The sequence below is a fragment of the Leishmania panamensis genome (genome assembly GCF_000755165.1).
Source record: "Leishmania panamensis strain MHOM/PA/94/PSC-1 chromosome 26 sequence".
NCBI lineage: Eukaryota > Euglenozoa > Kinetoplastea > Trypanosomatida > Trypanosomatidae > Leishmania > Leishmania panamensis.
In genome coordinates, this window is record NC_025872.1 from 100,755 (window position 1) to 117,323 (window position 16,569).

At 58.7% G+C, this 16,569-nt stretch overlaps 7 protein-coding genes across 7 annotated transcripts, besides 2 other annotated features; all 7 read right to left on the reverse strand.

Moving 5' to 3' along the window:
* Nucleotides 1-172: 172 nt before the first annotated feature.
* RET2 (RNA editing 3' terminal uridylyl transferase 2, putative) lies at nucleotides 173-1,714 on the reverse strand (the record flags this gene model as incomplete). Its single annotated transcript, XM_010701558.1, has 1 exon — nucleotides 173-1,714. One exon carries the CDS (start codon nucleotides 1,712-1,714, stop codon nucleotides 173-175), a length of 1,542 nt encoding a protein of 513 aa, XP_010699860.1.
* A 550-nt stretch (nucleotides 1,715-2,264) lies between these two features.
* Nucleotides 2,265-3,953, reverse strand: LPMP_260400 (alpha-ketoglutarate-dependent dioxygenase, putative; the record flags this gene model as incomplete). The annotated part of the gene is made up of 1 exon (XM_010701559.1): nucleotides 2,265-3,953. The coding sequence occupies one exon, from the start codon at nucleotides 3,951-3,953 to the stop codon at nucleotides 2,265-2,267; it is 1,689 nt and encodes a 562-aa protein (XP_010699861.1).
* Nucleotides 3,954-4,846: 893 nt separating this feature from the next.
* LPMP_260410 (hypothetical protein) lies at nucleotides 4,847-5,143 on the reverse strand (the record flags this gene model as incomplete). The annotated part of the gene is made up of 1 exon (XM_010701560.1): nucleotides 4,847-5,143. One exon carries the CDS (start codon nucleotides 5,141-5,143, stop codon nucleotides 4,847-4,849), a length of 297 nt encoding a protein of 98 aa, XP_010699862.1.
* Nucleotides 5,144-5,536: 393 nt separating this feature from the next.
* Nucleotides 5,537-6,145: a repeat region.
* A 383-nt stretch (nucleotides 6,146-6,528) lies between these two features.
* LPMP_260420 (pseudouridylate synthase-like protein) lies at nucleotides 6,529-8,598 on the reverse strand (the record flags this gene model as incomplete). The annotated part of the gene is made up of 1 exon (XM_010701561.1): nucleotides 6,529-8,598. One exon carries the CDS (start codon nucleotides 8,596-8,598, stop codon nucleotides 6,529-6,531), a length of 2,070 nt encoding a protein of 689 aa, XP_010699863.1.
* Nucleotides 8,599-9,863: 1,265 nt separating this feature from the next.
* On the reverse strand, nucleotides 9,864-10,718 carry LPMP_260430 (nucleotide binding protein-like protein; the record flags this gene model as incomplete). The annotated part of the gene is made up of 1 exon (XM_010701562.1): nucleotides 9,864-10,718. One exon carries the CDS (start codon nucleotides 10,716-10,718, stop codon nucleotides 9,864-9,866), a length of 855 nt encoding a protein of 284 aa, XP_010699864.1.
* Nucleotides 10,719-10,997: 279 nt separating this feature from the next.
* Nucleotides 10,998-11,338: a repeat region.
* A 743-nt stretch (nucleotides 11,339-12,081) lies between these two features.
* On the reverse strand, nucleotides 12,082-13,044 carry LPMP_260440 (hypothetical protein; the record flags this gene model as incomplete). The annotated part of the gene is made up of 1 exon (XM_010701563.1): nucleotides 12,082-13,044. The coding sequence occupies one exon, from the start codon at nucleotides 13,042-13,044 to the stop codon at nucleotides 12,082-12,084; it is 963 nt and encodes a 320-aa protein (XP_010699865.1).
* An 884-nt stretch (nucleotides 13,045-13,928) lies between these two features.
* On the reverse strand, nucleotides 13,929-15,281 carry LPMP_260450 (hypothetical protein; the record flags this gene model as incomplete). Its single annotated transcript, XM_010701564.1, has 1 exon — nucleotides 13,929-15,281. One exon carries the CDS (start codon nucleotides 15,279-15,281, stop codon nucleotides 13,929-13,931), a length of 1,353 nt encoding a protein of 450 aa, XP_010699866.1.
* Nucleotides 15,282-16,569: the final 1,288 nt, after the last annotated feature.

The following is a 16,569-nucleotide window of genomic DNA, read 5'->3' on the forward strand; positions in this document are numbered from 1 at the left end:
AGATGACTCGATAAGGAGACACAACAAAACACGTCCGACCCACACACGCCTCGAGAGGCCTGCCCGGGACACAGCACAGCACACCGCTCAGCATAGACCAACACGGGCACAGGGACATAGACACGCGCAGTCAGACAGAGAGACACAAAGATATGAGTGGAGGGACACGCGGCTAGTCAAAGCGGTTATGGTGGTGGTAGTGGTGGTGGTGGTTCGACGAACTCGCGCGTCTGACGCCGAGGATCGTCTTCTCGGGTAAATTCGACGGCACGTAGCGCTCCATCGTGGTCGCCGCACGCGCGAACTCCTGCTTCACCTGATTGAACTTGGCTGGGTGCAGGTGGCGACCAAGGTTCAGTCCGCCTGTGCCGACATCTTCGTATGGATCCTCAATGCCGAGGAGGTAGCTGAAAGTCCCTTGCTTGTTCTGAGGGAAGTGCCAATTCACATCAGAGCGGAGGGAGACACGCGGACGGCTGAGGCTGACGATATTCGTCTCGTAGTCGAAGTGCGTCGCGTAGTAGATGAAGAAGCCGTGTAAGAGCTTGCCGAGTGCAACCGGGTCGCAGTCCAAGAGCGGAGAGAAGTCCGGGTAGCGCGGCATGTGGACGGGGTGGGCCAGCGACCACGGGTCGATCCAGGCCAGCTGCCGCGTCGCAAAGAGGTAGTGAACAAACAGGACGGTCACAGCATAGGAGGTGAGCATGGCGGCTGTCCCCAGACCCACGCCGGAGGCCTTGCCCCACGCCTTGGCAGCCATGGCCGCGTGGCGGGCAGCTGGAGGACCGCTGTGCAAGTAATGGCGGAGCAAGTAGCTGTTCTTGACGCCATAGGCGACGAAAGAGATATCCCACTTGTACATGAACACCTCTGGGACGAATCGAGGGTCCAGCATGTCTCGGGTGTAGTCCTCACGCATGCCCTTGGTCATGATCACTCCATCCGGGAAGAAGCCGACGGCCTCGATGGCTTGCTCGCGTGACGTGCACTGCACCGCGCACCGGCAGCCGTACGTCGTCCGCTCCACCCAGATGCCCTCAACGTTTTCCCGCCCCATCTTTGTGGCGATGTACTCGAGATCCTTTGTGCCTAGGTAGCGGTTCCGTATGTCCCACAGGGCCGTGCGTGACTTGCGGTCCTCCTCCTCGGTCAGCACGGTGTACCGGGCCCGCCCGACCTTATCGTCGTTGACGTAGCGCAGCTTCACGACGGGGGTGCGAGCCTCCGTGAGGCACATGAGGTTGCTCCTCAGGTAGTGCGGCATGTACCGCTTAATAACAGACCACAGTTTCTCCGTGCGTTTCGCCTGCACAGAGTGATCGGGATATGGGTCGTCGAAGACGCAGGCGAGGTCAAGGTCGCTGCCCCACTCCATCTGTCCGTGCGTCACCAAGGACCCGCAGCAGTAAATCTTTGCATCTGGCGTCCACTTGTCAGCAAGACTCTGCAGCTGCTGCTGGGCCCGAATGGCAGTGCGAAACATCTGTTCTGGCCCAATTCGCCTGTTGTTCTCCTCCAGCAGCGCACGGCCCCACTGTGCGTAGTGGTCCTCCGAAGCAGCCAAGTGCGAGGCGTAGCTGACACCCTCCGACGTGGACAAGGACGCCGTGCTTGGCGAAGATGCAGCGCCAGACTGACTCGACGCCCCCACCCCGCTGTAATGCAGCCTGCGCGTGACGGCCGCATAGAGACACAGTGGAGTAGGGGTGTACATAGTGGCAACCTATCACGACCTCCCCGAAGACTTCGCGGCGACGCGTGTATGTGCGCACGGGTCGGTGGGAAAAAAGATGCGTGTGGGGAAGAGGAGAGCACGAGTGCGGGTGCGCCTTCGAAAGAGAAGGATAGGGGGATCTGCGGAACGGTGTGCTCAGTGTGACGGTATCCGCACCGCAAAAGTTCAGTGGGCGTGGAAGAGAGAACAGAAGAGGTGGGCGGCCCAACTTGCACACCAAAGGAGGTGAGGAAATCAGAGCCACGAGAGCGGCATTGCGTCGCACAAGCCGCGAGCCTTTTTCATCCTTCAGGCCCCCGACACGCTGCACCCCCGCGCATGTCGCCCCTGAGCTCGTGTGCGCATGTGCTACGACAGAGAGGTGAAGCGGACAACACCAAGAGCGAAGACAAAGCAAAAGCGAAAAGCACTAGCGGATGCTGCGTGCGCACATGGGTGGGTTTGCTTAGCAGAACTTGAACGACGCACACACGCCCACGCAAAGAGGGAGCTCGGAAGGTGAAACACCGGCCACGCTCATGGGCGACCCTCACTCCCCATCGCATAAAGCAGGATACGGGCATTCGGTTTGGGTGTGTCGCACCGTCCGCCCGCGCCGCCACGTGAGGCTCAGCCTATCCCCTCGGTTAAAGGTCGGTAGTAGCTCGGACAGCGTGTCAGTTCTCCTTTCCGCGATGCAGTGTGTCCAGCCGTAGCGGGCCTCCCCAGTCATGACGGCGAGGGAGCGGGGAGCAAGGTAGACACCGACAGGCGCCGTCACCCCTGCCGGCGCATCCCACCGCGCAAACTCCATTACCGTGTATGAGCCCAGCGATACAATCAGAACTGTGTCGTCAAACGCGTTGTGCGCATCGACATGGGCAGCAATGCCGCACACGCCCAGCTCACTGTAGTCGTAGTAGTTCACCGTCAGCTGGTCGCACTCGTAGTCGCCAGGGCGGAAGGGATAATCCCCGTCGATCCGCACGCCACCAGCAATCGCATCATTCTGCAATCGTGCGCGCATCCACGTGTAGAACGACGGGCGCGCGTTCACCAACACCCCCTCGGCCGTCAGAGCATTCACGCCGTACAGGAAGCAGCGGTTGAAGTGCGCGACACGGCGGCGCGCGAGATATTCCAGTTGCAGCTGTTGCCGTCCGTGGTTAAGCTCTTGCCATATGATCTTCTCCTCCTCGGCCGTTACAAACTCCTCCACTAGGAAAAGCCCGGGTACATCTGGCACAGCGCGCGACGTGCATCTTCGTCCTAGTAGCGGTTCCCCGTTTGAGAGAGACTGGCCCGGCCGTGTACTGATGGAGCAGCCTAGTGCTCCTCGCTCCTCCTTGGCGGCGGAGCACATTAGAGGGGGCGCCGGTAAAAGGAAGGACTCGATTCCAACGACCGGGCGCTGAAACAAATGGGCAACGCGCGAACACACAGCAGCAACGTCACACGACACCAAGTAGAGAAAGCTGCAGCCCTTCTTCGCAGAGGAAGAGGACGTGGAAGCCGAGCCGGCCTTCCACAGCGAGGCAGTCGGCGGCACTTGCAGCACCACCACCTTCACAGATGTACTGTTCGTTGCCGCCCCGTCAACAGCGGGAGAGAAACCGGGCGAAATACCTTCCAGGGCCCCCATTGGGGGGGCCTCCTCATCCTGGAGGCCCGCCTCACTCGGGGAAGCAGACATTCCTCTAGAAGAGGTGGCAAAGTGGGCCAGCTCTGCCATAGAAACATGCATCACAGAGATACTGAAAGAGGAGATGCCTGCCCCCTTATCAGTGCACGCCACCGCATTGCTGGGCACCTGTAGAGGAACGCTGCAGACCACAAAAGCGAGCGTTGGGCCGTACGTCATCACGCAACTCGACGGCGCTGGTGTGCCAGACGACGGCATATCAGAGGAACAGGAGCATCGTGGAGGAGCAGCGGCCGCAGCGAAGCTCAGTAGTCCGTGCGCCCTCAGAGTCTGGCGAAGATCATACGGAGTGCAGCCCGCGAGGGTGCCGCCGTTTAACGCCACAAAACCTGTGGCATGCTCATGAGGCGGGAGGAGGCTTGCCGCAAGAACACTGAAAGAGTCTCCATCGACCACCTCGCTCCCTGCTGCGAGTGCGGCGGTGCTGACAAAGCGTGTCAGCCACTTCTTGCATGACGTATATGCCTTCTTCAGCTGCCGCGGCGGCAGCGTCAGCGGGGGGAGGCGGTGGGGGTGCAGATGCTCCATACGGGACATGGCGGTGAAGCCGCAAAAATGAAAAGGGGTGCAGAAACTAAATGTTAGGGGTTTGAATGTGCCGCTCCGTGTACGGGTGAAAGTCGCCGTGCGCGGGCCGGACAGACTCGCATTTCACGACTCCCGGCCCCCTCTGCCACATGTGCGTGTGCACCGCAAACGCACACAGTAAACATTCAGGAGAGGAGGATTAGATGGGGAGAGGGAGGGAGCGAAGACGGAGCGGACGAGGCCTGTCTACGCGCGTTTACGTCCGGGGCCTCAACAAAGGAACGTCATCGCCACCAGTGCGCACTGCACTGCGTACCTTTTCTATGCACAACAGAGAGAGAGCAGTGCTGCAGTGAAGCGGATTGCCGAAGGGCGCAAGCTCCTCGTGCACATCCTATCTCTTCACTCACCCACCACTACTGTTTCTCTCTCTCTCTGGCTCAGTCGTGCCCTCTGATAATCGCAAAGTGTGAATGGTCACAGGTAAGGAGAGCAGGTGAGGAGAGGGCAAGCACATGACAGACTCCGGCGCCTCCGTCGCGTCGCAAGACAAGCATTCCCTCACTGAGGTCTGTTCTTTTTCTTCGCTGAGACAACACCCGTGGGTGGCGTGAGAGTACAGAGGAATCAGAGAACGTAGCAGCAGGCGTGTGATACTCCGACAGTGGCACACATACGCACACCGCAAGAAGAAGACGTAGCAGTCGGTTGCGGAGGAAGACGCTGGGGTTGGCGAGAGAAAAAGAAACGTGCATACAGGAGGCTTGGGCCGAGAGGTTGACGAAGGGAGGTGGTCTGGTTGCACACCAGACATACATTCACCGCACCTCAACAGTTCTCAGCGTCGTGGTCCACTCCCTCTCAACCTCTCTCGTAGAGTCACCTCGTTTTGGGGGCGCGCGCTATCGCTTGTGCTTCTTCTGACAGCCCGGACAAACGCACAGCTCGCAGTACCCGCAGTACCACGAACGCAGCTGCAGCACCATATCCGCCTGTCGCCCAATCGGGGCCTTGCAAAAGTGGCAGAGCGCCATGCCCTCGGTCATGACGGAGGGAATACGCTTGGCTATTTCGTACGTGTTGGCGGCGAAGCGGCCTTGTCGCTTGCAGTACGGGCATTTCATTGGAACGCTAGCCGCCTGCTGACTCTCCTTATAGTAGTCGCGCATGACTTGGTGCTTACTAAGGTTGTCCGCCATCCTCGACACACTGTTGGGGTATGTCTGTGAGAGGGGCGCTCCAGGGAGTGGGTGCTCAGTGGCGCCTGGGAAGGTGTAAGAGGTATGGTGGAGAGAGAAAGAGGATACACTCGTGTCGTGATGATAGCCTTCCCTTGTCAAGCCGCTTTCGGACCTTTTGAGGTCGTCTTCTCATTTCCTGTGTTATTGGGTTCCCCCTACGCTCTGCACGCGCAATACGGTTGGCTCTTCAACGTTAGGCACACAAACGCGGAGGACACTGGGAAGAGAGAGATGCGGAGATGGAGGGAACGTGGCCAGGCTCAGTCTTCCTGTAGAGGGGAGGGGAGGGGAGGGGGGCTCTTTGGCGCTACCAAATCGTTTGTTCGAGTGACCCTCTCATTACGAACTACGCCATCACGAACAAGTCAAACGAGAGACGCAAGCGCACAGCTACAGCGCACCTATCAGTGCCACACCACCGCACCGTCCTCGCCGTCTGGGACGAACTGCTCATCGTCAAATCTGGTCGTGCGTCTAGCCGACTCTCCCTGTCCTTCCTCACTCCTTTTTCACATGCACTGTGCACACGATCGGCGCCAAACGGACCCGGGTGAGCTGCGTGCTTTGAGCCAAGCGAACCGCGTTCAGGGTCCTGCTCGAGGGCGGAAGCAGCGGCATCGGCTGTGTGAGCAACACGGGAACGTCGGCCTAGAGCCTAAACAACCGGTGACCAGATCCGTGATCCATGCAGTTCAGCGTCAACTCCCCTGACATTGCCATTTTTGCAGGCTTGTCCACTTCGTCGCTGTGCTCCAACTCACAGGGGGGAAGGGCAAACAGAAATGAGAGGTACACATGACGGGCCCATAGCGCCATCCCCTACGCCAAGGCGCACTGCAGCATACCGTCCCCCCCCCCTTGTAGGGTCCTGTGCTGAGCTCCATGGCGAAGTGAGAGCGAGTCCGTAACAACAACAACCCCACATATTTTTTTCCGTGCCTTAGTTAATCGAGTTGCCCTCAGAGTAGTCTCTAGAACAAGCCACCAGCTAAAGAAAGATGGAAGAGGCTGTGGACAGCGGCTGATTCTCGAGGGCGAGGGACAGACACCGGCCGTCATGAAGAGAGTGGGCAAGTACGTGCCCACGCAATCTCCGGCCCTCCCCCCTCATTCCCCGACTCCCATCGCCTGCTCATGGGTCGGCGTACTAGCTCACTGCCACCGAAAAAAGATGCAACTGATCCAAAGCGTCTGAGTGTTGGTGTTCTGTCGGTGCTTTGTCACTTATTACAAACGCTTCGTTAAACCATAGAAACAAGGGAGTTGCTCTTTACTGCCTCGTTCCGCATAGCCGGCTGAGCAGCGTAGAGACGGACAAGCAAAACCAAGTGGAGGAAGCGTGTTCAGGGTGCCACACTGTCGTCGCCAACTTCGACGTCGCCCTCGATACGGACATGTTTGCCTCCCGTCAAGGACTTCGCCGTCTCGTCGTCGTACTCCCAGGGACGAGCACGCTTCCAACAGCGTGCAAAGTAGGCTTGGCGCTGCGCTGATGCCTCATTGGGGGTACCTGCCACGTACACCCAACCATCCTCGCCACTCTCGGGCACACTGCTCTTACCACCACCTTCACTGGGTACTTTCGATAAGTCATCGATAGGCGCAGCCGCCTGCTCCTCAGTGGCCTCCCTCCTCTTGGTATCGTTTCCATCCACCTCGCTCGCCTCGACTGCCTCGGCCCCCGGTGATGCGGCAGCGGCAATGGAGGAGGCAGCTGCCCGCTCTTTTCTATTCCTGATTTCACGCAGCGCCTTGCAGTCGGGGTCTAGCTGGATAGGCCGCACACTCCAGTTGTGGACACGCAGTAGCCGCAGGAACACCGTCATTTCACTACTGACGGGCCACGGAGTGCGAGTCGGAAGCACTGACCTGTACTCCCTCATCTCGATGAGGTGCGCGTCCTCGACGACGGTGTGCGGCCGACTCGCACTCAGCGCACGATCGCGCGCTGCGAGAATGTCATCCAGTGGCGGCATCGCGTTCAAATCCACGTCCACAATGTCTGCTGCAATGTTGTGGAACGCAAACAACTCCGCCGCTTCACTAACGGCGCCGCCCCACGCGTCCTGCACCCTTGTGAGGCGGCCAGGTGGCCCTGAACAGCTGGCGCCACCGATGGAGCGGTCATACCCGTGGTAGGTGGACTGAGCAAGGTACAGGTATGGTCCCGGCGCCAGCGGGGTGGTGACGCGCCGCTCAGGCGAAAGTGCCTCTTCAAGGATAGACTCGCGAGCGCCGCGGCACACGGCCAGCAGCGAGCCAATCACCTTGCGTATCATATTGAGTAGAAACGACTCGCCTTCAATTTGAAAGATAAGGAACGGCAGCACTGTCGTGGTGGGTGGCAGGCACGTGGTGGGGGTGGTGCTGCTGCCGCTGGAGACCGTCGTCGCGGAGGCCACGGGGCTGTCGCCGTTCGCACCATCCATCAAAGCAGACGTTGGTGGTGGATACCGGAGGAGGTTCATGTCATACTCCTTCCGGCTCTCGCCGTGAAGCAGCACTGGAGCCTCGTCACCAGCTCCGCCTTGGATGGAGCAAGGAAAGAAGAACAGCCGCGGACACACTTCGCTGCGGTAGATGACGCGCAGTGCCTCGTCGTTTGCTGGCTGAATGACCTTCGCGCTCACACCAGAGCGGTTCGAGTCGATGTCGACGGAGAAGTTGTGGTACCGGCGGGAGCCTGTAAAGTGCGAGCGCAGCAACTGGTTGCACCGATTTGTGCTCGCCTGCAGGTGCCGCAGCCACGACGACTGCGATGCCTGCCCATCGGCGGAGGGTTCCGCTGCGCTCATCTTCTCTAAGTCAACGTACGGGACACCGTGCTGAGTTCGTTGAGCTGCCACCGCCTCCTTCGCCAGTGTTTGCACGTAGGCAAGGCAGCCGGAGTAGTACTTCTCCACTGCTGCCCATGTGTCACACGGGGGCAAGAGCGCATAGAGCGGGAGCATATAACGGTACACCCGCCGGTTGCAGCAGTGACGTGGGATGAAGCTACCGGAGAGCTGCATAACGCTCGCGACGCGGACCGTGGCCGGCAGCCGCCTATTGAGCCTCTCACAGATGCCACCCGACTGTCCGACTTTGTCAAACACTTCTTTGGGTACGAATAGGGAGACCATATTTCGGATCGCGTGAACGCCGCGGTCGGTGCGACACGAGCGGGCAAAGTGGTGGTGCTCGCCGGCAGGCCGTCCGCGGACAACATCGGCGATGATTCCGGTGTCCTTCAGTGCTTGAATGAGCATACCCTCGACGGTGTGGCACGTAGGGGCATGGACCTGAATCTGCAACCCACGAAATCCACTTCCGCTGTAAAGGAGGCACAGCCCAATGTGCACCTGATCCTTTGGCGCCTTACCGACCATCATGCGGCGCGGGTCCGGTCGCCTTCGAGCCCCCCTATCCCTCATTCCTCTTCAGTTTTGCCACGCGCGTTGTTGGTAGCGTGCTGGTGCGCTGCACTATTGTTGTTCGCTCCGCTTGGTACGGTGTGGCGGTAACGCTCGCAACCCGTGCAGTGCGACGTGTGCAAGCCGCACTGGACTCTGTCGTCCTCGGTTGTTGCCGTTGTTTGGTTGAGAAGAGACGGCACAAGAAGGGAATGGAGGAGGCACTCGCGTGAGCAGCAGCGTGCAGTGACACGTGCTAGAAAGAAAGGAGAGCAACCGGAGGCGAGATGGGGGAAGGGGGTGAGGAGGTGGAACCGTTATGATCCAGGACGATGGCAGATAAAACGGCAGCCCACGGCTCACGCGGCTTGCGCGTGCCTACGCTGTTATCCTACCGTGAGGCCTTGACCGTCCGACCTTCGCTGTCTGTCAGCCCACCTCGACGGGTGAAGAGGCCCACTGAGCAGACTGGAAGAGAGGAAGGAGAGAAGGAAGGAAGGGTAGGCTGCAAGCACGTAATAAAGCTGAACATGAACTGCCGTGCCGCATTACCATCCGGGCTACTCTGCTGCCATCACGCCTTCCCTCCGCTTTTTCGTCTCTTAGGCAACCATTGCCGTCCTACCGCACTGCCACCGTGTCCTGCGACCGCTGGAGCCCGCAAAAGCGAAAGCCCAGCTGCATGCCGGGCGAACCCAATGAAGCAAGCCAAGCGGGAGAGAGGGAGAGAGAGAGAGTTGGTTGTGCTTGACACACACGTGGGAGGGCCTTGTCTGCCTGCACGTATAGAGAGAGGCGCACCTGAGGACACGCAGAGAGGCAGAGAAGGGCGATGGAAGAAATAGGGAACAGAAGTCGCGGCAGCAAAACAGCCAACAGGGATGGCGATAACCGTAGTGATCACGCACGTGTACACATGCACAAAATCTGACCCACCGACGTGCGTGGCATCCGCGTCTTGGCCTGTGGGGGAGTGTTGCTCTTCACCGCTTCTCCTTTACCGAGGGAAGAAGCCGCGAAGGATAGCCGCCAGCGCCTAGAGAAGGTAGCGGTGCGGACGCGCCTTACCTTGGCGAGCGAGTGAGATAGAGAGGCGGGGAGCAAGGAGCATGCCTTCACGACCACAATGGTCAGCATACACACACGTAAACGAGAGGGAGAAAGAGAGAGAAAGGCACTCGCTCCCACGCGGGTGCGGAACGTCTTGAACGCAATACACAACTCTCCACTTCTCGCTTTCGCTTCTTAGTCACTTTGCGTCCTCCACCACTCGGCCCTCCAAGCACTTACGCTCTAGCACGCTCGACCTGCTGAAGAATTGCATCGATGACCGCCTTCACCGCCTCCACGGTCTGTGACGGTGCCTCCTTCACAAAGGCCCGTCCCATGTCCTCCGCTAGCGACAGGTTCGGATCAATCGGTATCGCACCGAGGAACGGCACCTCGTACAGCTCGGCCAGTCTCCTTCCACCGCCCTTTGAGAAGATGTCAGTGCAGTGCGCACAGTATGGGCAGGCAAAGCCAGACATGTTCTCAACGATGCCGAGGCACCGCAGCTCTAACCTGTAGCAGAGGGACAGCTCCTTCTTCACGTCGTCGGTGGAGACATCCTGCGGGGTGGTTACAACGACTGCCCCGGAAGGATGGAAGTTACGCAGCACCTCACACAGCGTCAGGTGCTCGTCACTCGTGCCGGGCGGGGTGTCGATGATGAGGTAGTCTAGTGGGCCCCAGCTTACATCTGTCAAAAACTGCTTGATCATGGCGTCCTTCTTTGGGCCGCGCCACACCACCGCGTCCTTATCGCTCGGAAGCAAGTAGGCGATGGACATGACCTTTAAGTCCCCTGATCGCACCGTCGCGTCAGGAAAGGCACCGGGACTGGCGGAGGCAGCTGTGTTCGCTTGCAATGACACAGGTATCCACCCCTTCTCCTCTCTGTACACGTCGCACCCTTCGAGGCCGCATATCTTGGGTACACTTGGGCCGCATATGTCCACATCTAGCAGACCCACCTGCTTGCCGTACATATGCGTCAGCGCGAGGGCAAGCTGGCACGCCACAGTCGATTTACCAACGCCCCCCTTCCCACTGAGAACGAGAATGATGTTCTTCACCTGGAGAAGCCCTGTGGACCCCATCGCCGCAGCAGCAGCATCAGTAGCCCCCGTACCGGAAGGGGGACCTGCGCCCTCTGCCACGGACGGAGATGACATATGTGTAGTGCCTCTCTCTTTCTCTTCCGAAAATCTACAGAGCACTGTGTGAGATATATGGTGGCCGTAATGATACAGGTCGCAGAAGGGTAGAGAGAGAGAGAGAAAAATCCCCACGAGAAGGGAAGGAGAGGGCAGAGAAAAGAGACGCAGGGGTGGAGTAGGAGAGAGAGGAGCTCACGTGCAAGTGATCCCTCCTTCAGCGTGTCTGTTCTACCATGGGCGCATCAGCAAATATATGCCCACACAATCACAACACACCAATGCAGATTCCTTGTGTTGGCGGGTTAGTCTGGGCTGATGGTGTGCTGACAAGGCGTGCATTCATGACAATCCCGTTTTGGCGAAGCTCACTATGAAGTGTGCGGACGATTCGCCGCCATCTACGCATTCAATGGCTATCTTTTTCGACTTCGGCTGCGTTTCGGTGATGTTACGCGTAATTCTGGGCCTGGCCTACGCTCTGCGCAGTGGCGCTGCAACGGGCCGAGCGATGTCAGACGGTGTTGAGTGGACTCGACGCACCTTTCACATCGCTGTAGTGCTACAGAGACAGAGTCGTATACCCGTGGCGAGGTGGCTTGGCCTCCGCACAGGGAATGTGGAGCACCGCATCCACTGAGGCGTCGCGCACGGGGAGGTGGTCTGGATCACCAGGGACTAAGTGAAAAGACATGAATGGCAAAGGATGTTCGCGAAGGGGGTTGGCGCGAGTGCACATGCGCAGGAAAGGAATAAGTGGAGAACGTAAAGTTCCACGAACGACCGCAGTGATATGCGGCGACCTTCCAAGAGAGAAGGGGGAGATGATGAACGGGGTGGGGAACTAGCTAACCTGTACACCTCTCCCCCCTCACACACACACACACACCACCACCACCACCACCTCTCAATTCCGGCAGTGGCAATTGGGGCGCACCTTACATTTCTCCGTCGCAGCGCCTGCTCTCTCTCTCTCTCTTGGTTGCTTACGGCAATGCACTCATCTCGTTAGTGAAACGTTACACTTTATCCCTCCGCCGAGGGGGGCCTGCGCACAACAAGAGAAGCGGACGCCAGCACCGCGGGGGGAAGAGAGTACGAAGGCGCGAGCGACATGGCAATGCCCCTCTTTGTCTGCCAGCCACCCTCCCTCCGTGTCACTGCTGCCCGTGGCGACGCCGCAGCTGCGGCATTGTCGTTCTGATCACACGCAGAGAACACGAGAGAAAAAGGTCCTCGCTTACTGCCGTCATGACGTATCTATGGGACCTACTGACTGGACAGCTATTACCGACATCATCACCCTCTACTCTGCGTCCGCTAGGCGCTGCACGTTACCCCAAATCTCCTGTATTTGCTGCCATGCCTCCACCGGGTGCGACAGGTCAATGACGTAATGCTCCACCACCGTGTCGGCGGCAGCATCCTGCGCCGTGACAGCAGCAGCAGCCATCGTACGCAGGCGCTCCTCGTCGCGGGCCACCTTGTCGCGCATCCCCTGTTGAAGATCGCGCAGAGAGTAATACCCGCACAGGTACATGGTGGTGATCACTGTTGCAGAGAACCCCAAGAGTGCATACGCGGTCCCCCAGAAGAGGGCGCGGCAGGCAAGGAGATGCCGCTGAAGTAGCAGGCGTTGCTGAGACGCGGCAGTGGGTGTTACTTCAGCCGCAACAGCAGACTCGTCCTTAGGAGGCCCGAAAAGGAAGTTCTCCAGCGGGCCTGTTGTCTTCTGGAGCAGTGACGATGATGTCGAGGAGGCCGTGATGGCAGCCGCACGCTCACTGCTCCCCTCACTCAGTCCAGAAACCTCGTTTGCCGACAGCACTGATTTCGGTGCGAGGAACATCTGCTCCAGCTCTTGCGCGTCAGGCAGCTGCGCATGTAGCTCCTGCAGCGTCGGAATCATCTGTCCCACCTCTCTCGCACTCGGCACGTTTTTTTCATTCACCTGCGTAGGGCTCAGCTTGAATCGTGTGCCGCTGCGGAACCCCTTCACCATCTGCGCAGGAGGGAGATGAGGGGGTGGCGGCGCAGCCGGGCCTGCCAAGCTATCCTCGCGACACGAAGATGTCGCTGTCGCGTCACCCTCTGGTGCGGCCACGGCCATTGAAGACAACGCGGACGGCGAAGGGGGAGGCATCGCGGCAAACGTGCGCTGTGGCTCCCTCATGGCAACACTGACACGGCGCCCATGCGTCCCTAGCGTGAGTGTCACAGGGCGACTCACCGCTGCGACAGTCAGCGGGTACAGCGCCAAAGTCTGCATTTCAACCGGTGGCTTGACGAACGGGTGGGCGGTCCTCTGCAGAGAGGAAGGCGCGAGGGGGGGCGGCAGTGTGGTGACGCGAAAGACGTATAAAGGGAGACGAGAACAACAGACAGACTGTGAGTGAGGCTGTAAGAGAAAACATCACGGCTACAAAAGTGAGGCTGTGCAACACCGCTGCGATAGAGGGATGGAGAAGCAGAAGGGGCGCAAGGCAGAGGCCTGCGTGTGCGGTTCGGGGCTGATGAGAGGGAAAAGAGGGTCGAAGGGAGGAGGCGAGAGACATGCTCGCTTCGCCACCATCCCGTAAGATGCACTCACAAAGAAGGGGAGAGCAACCGCAACAGGTCCCTCCCGCCGCGTTCGCTTTGATCACTTCATCGTGCATCATGCCGCATCCTCTCTCTCTCTCTTACTCACCATAACGAACTCCTCCATTGGTTTAGCCCAGAGTAAAACTAGGCAAGATGGAGATGCAAGTGCACGCTGGCACGTGTCAGTTGCGAAACACACAGACGTACAGGCGCATGCACACAAAAAGAAAGGGGAGTGACGAGATCGCCAGTGCATGACGATGACAGGGAAAAAGTGAAACGATACACACATGCTATGAGGTGAGTCCATCCACACACACACACACACACACATCCATCCACACACACACGCTGGCTGAGAAGCGAGTACCGAGAGGAACGAAGACAGCAAATGGTCTTAAGATCACACGCCGCCTACTCAGGGCCCACGATGAAGAGCCACACATGAGCATTGGGGGGGGGGGGGGCAACATCGATGTCCTCGCACACCGGGCACATCGCAGAGCGAGCCGCGCTGTGAAAGCTTGAAGCTCCTTCTGTCCATCTAAATCGGGAGTCTGTGTCACCTGCCTATCCACGAAGCAAACACTTCGCGTAAGCTCTACCACCTTCCGGTGAGAAATGCAGGCAGTCGTCAAACACGCGCGACACCATTTTGGTGTCAAACGTGCCGTTGATCGCGGTGCCGCCCAGCGTGGAGAGCACTTCGTAGTAACAGTTGTAGGTCGACGAGGTGGAAGTGAAGGAGCTGTACTTCCTCAACGATGCTCGGAAGAGATTATAATCACCTGAAATTAAATCAGGCTCAATGCGACTGTAGATCTCGCAGGTCTGTCCGCACGGTCGCAGCGGCATGGACGGGGCGGTCGCGTTGACAGCGTTGCAGAACTCTGCAGCAAACGAGAAGCTGTTATTGGGGGCCGGCACTCTCCCCGCCGTTGCATTGGTGGCCGCAATGAAGGGCTCTTCACGTCGGTCGTTCAGCGCCCCCGCTGTGAACGCCAACGCAGGCAGCCGTGACACGTATTGGAAGTAGTACACCTCATTCACATACCTCAGAGACTGCCTACATGTCATCAAGTAGCGCGTGACGGCGCCTCGTACATACTCATGCCCCATTGAGAGCTCCGTGCCAGCATTCCAAGGAGTCTGCCACACCAAGCGCACGCTCGCCAGCGGATGGGCAATGGTACACACCACGACCACCACCGCATCACATTTCTTTGACGACGACGACGCTGTACTGGCGGCGCGCTCATCGCCCAACTCCACCAACTTGCCAAACAAGTTTGGAAAGTAGCGTGGCAGCTGTGACGCATCATCCAGCTTGCTCACCGGGAGTGCCGCATTAACCGCCTCCGACCAGGTGGTGTAGCGGAAGTTGTCCGTTCCATCAACCGCAGGCAGTGGCACAGCGTCGTTCACCACCATGTAGCGGGTATGGTTTCGAGAAATATCCAAGATCGCTTGCAATGCTTCTTTCTCCCTGAACAGCTCCACAAGCCCCCTTCGCGCATCGTCTTCTGAGTTGCCTGGTATGAAGCGGCGCGTGATAAGGGTTTGTCGCACCGCACGCTGAAATTCGCCGGCGTCCACCTGCCTACGCAACTCATCAGCCATATAGTGGCTAATACGCTTACCTCTCTCCGACACGACAGATGGGCCTACCTCGACAAGCGCTATCAGCACAACGGCGTCTCCCTTGCCTACACACGAACTCTCCCTTGAGATGCGTGTCGGCGTACTAACATATGATCGGCATGGTTCACTTGAGCACCTGTACGCAAGCTTGCCGATGCACATGGAACTCCACCCGTTGTTCTGGCACTGCAGCCGATCAGCGCAGAGGCACAGGGCGAAGACTGCCAACATCAGCAGCAGCACCACACAATTCGTGAGGTAAGGCGCTTCGTTCACTGCCATGTTGACTGCTTGACCAGGTTCAAGTTCAATCGCCCCGCAGCCTCGGAATCCACCTTCTACCCCGTTCCACAGATACGCACAGAAAGGGGGGAATGAGCGTGTCACGTCTGTCCGAAAGAAAGAGTGTGTACGGGTGCGACAGTAATTGACCACCTACGTGAGGCTGAAGCGACACCCCTGTGGGAGTAGCGATGTTAGTGACCTAAAACTCAATGTTCGGTCGGCGTCCGTGTTCTTCCCTGATAAGCAACCAGCTGATTACCAAGATAGAGCGAGAGGACGGAGGTGGAAGGCTGCACCTTCCACAAAAGAGTGATGATGCAAAATCAGCCGTAGCGTCACCTCCTCAGCAGATGGGGGGAGGGGGAGGGGGTAGGCAAGGGGGAGGGGAGGGAGAGTGCCCCATCGCCATGGATGGTCTGTGCAGGAGAAAAATGCTACGGCGAATGGGGTCAACGAAAGAGGGGAAGTGACCAGAGACAGAGAGCAAAGACATACGGGCAAAGCGAAGCGGAAATCGTCTCGAAGATACCGTCCTCTGCTGGGCTGCGTGCACTCAGCCTGCGGATTCATCCGTGCGTCCGGGGAAAAGTGGGGGACCCGCTTGTGCTGGGCGGAGTCAAAGTTTGTCCGTCCTCCTCGCTCCTCTGTTTCTTGTCGCGCGTTAGACTTTGCTGTTCTCGTTGTTGTTCGGCAGGCAGTTCTCGCTTGGCCGCGTCGTTAGCTTGGTTGCGTTTCCCGAGCGCGGGGGGGGGGGAGAGGCGAGCACCGGCCACAGTGGTACCCGTCCCTCCCTTCTTGACTATCGCATTTCGCTCTCTTTTCCCCTGCACCGCACAGGCGCACACACACACACAGGTTTGTGTGTGTGTGTGTGCGCCTGTGTCCACCCCTTGCAGCTCTCCAAGAGGGAGGTGAAAGAAGGGCACGGCCCGTCAGGTCGCGAGGGTGACAGGGGAAGAGAGGAGAGAAAACAGCAACAAGGACGATCCACTAAAGTCACTACAGCACCACGCACACGTGTCGCATTCCACTTCGCACTTGTGTGTGGCTAATGGCGCTCGCTTTTTACTTTCATTTTGCTTCACTGTCGTTGGGATCATTTTCGGGATCCGTTAGTGACGGTCTCCTAACAACAACATCGCTGCGGTCGCGGCATCTCGCCCCCCCCCTCCCTTCTGCCGGCCATGCCCGCACCAAAAAGAGTCGCCTCTGGGTGTGTTTGGGTGTGTGTGAGGAGGGGGGCAGAAGAACGCGCTGTGTCGAGGGAGTTGAACACACCGCACCG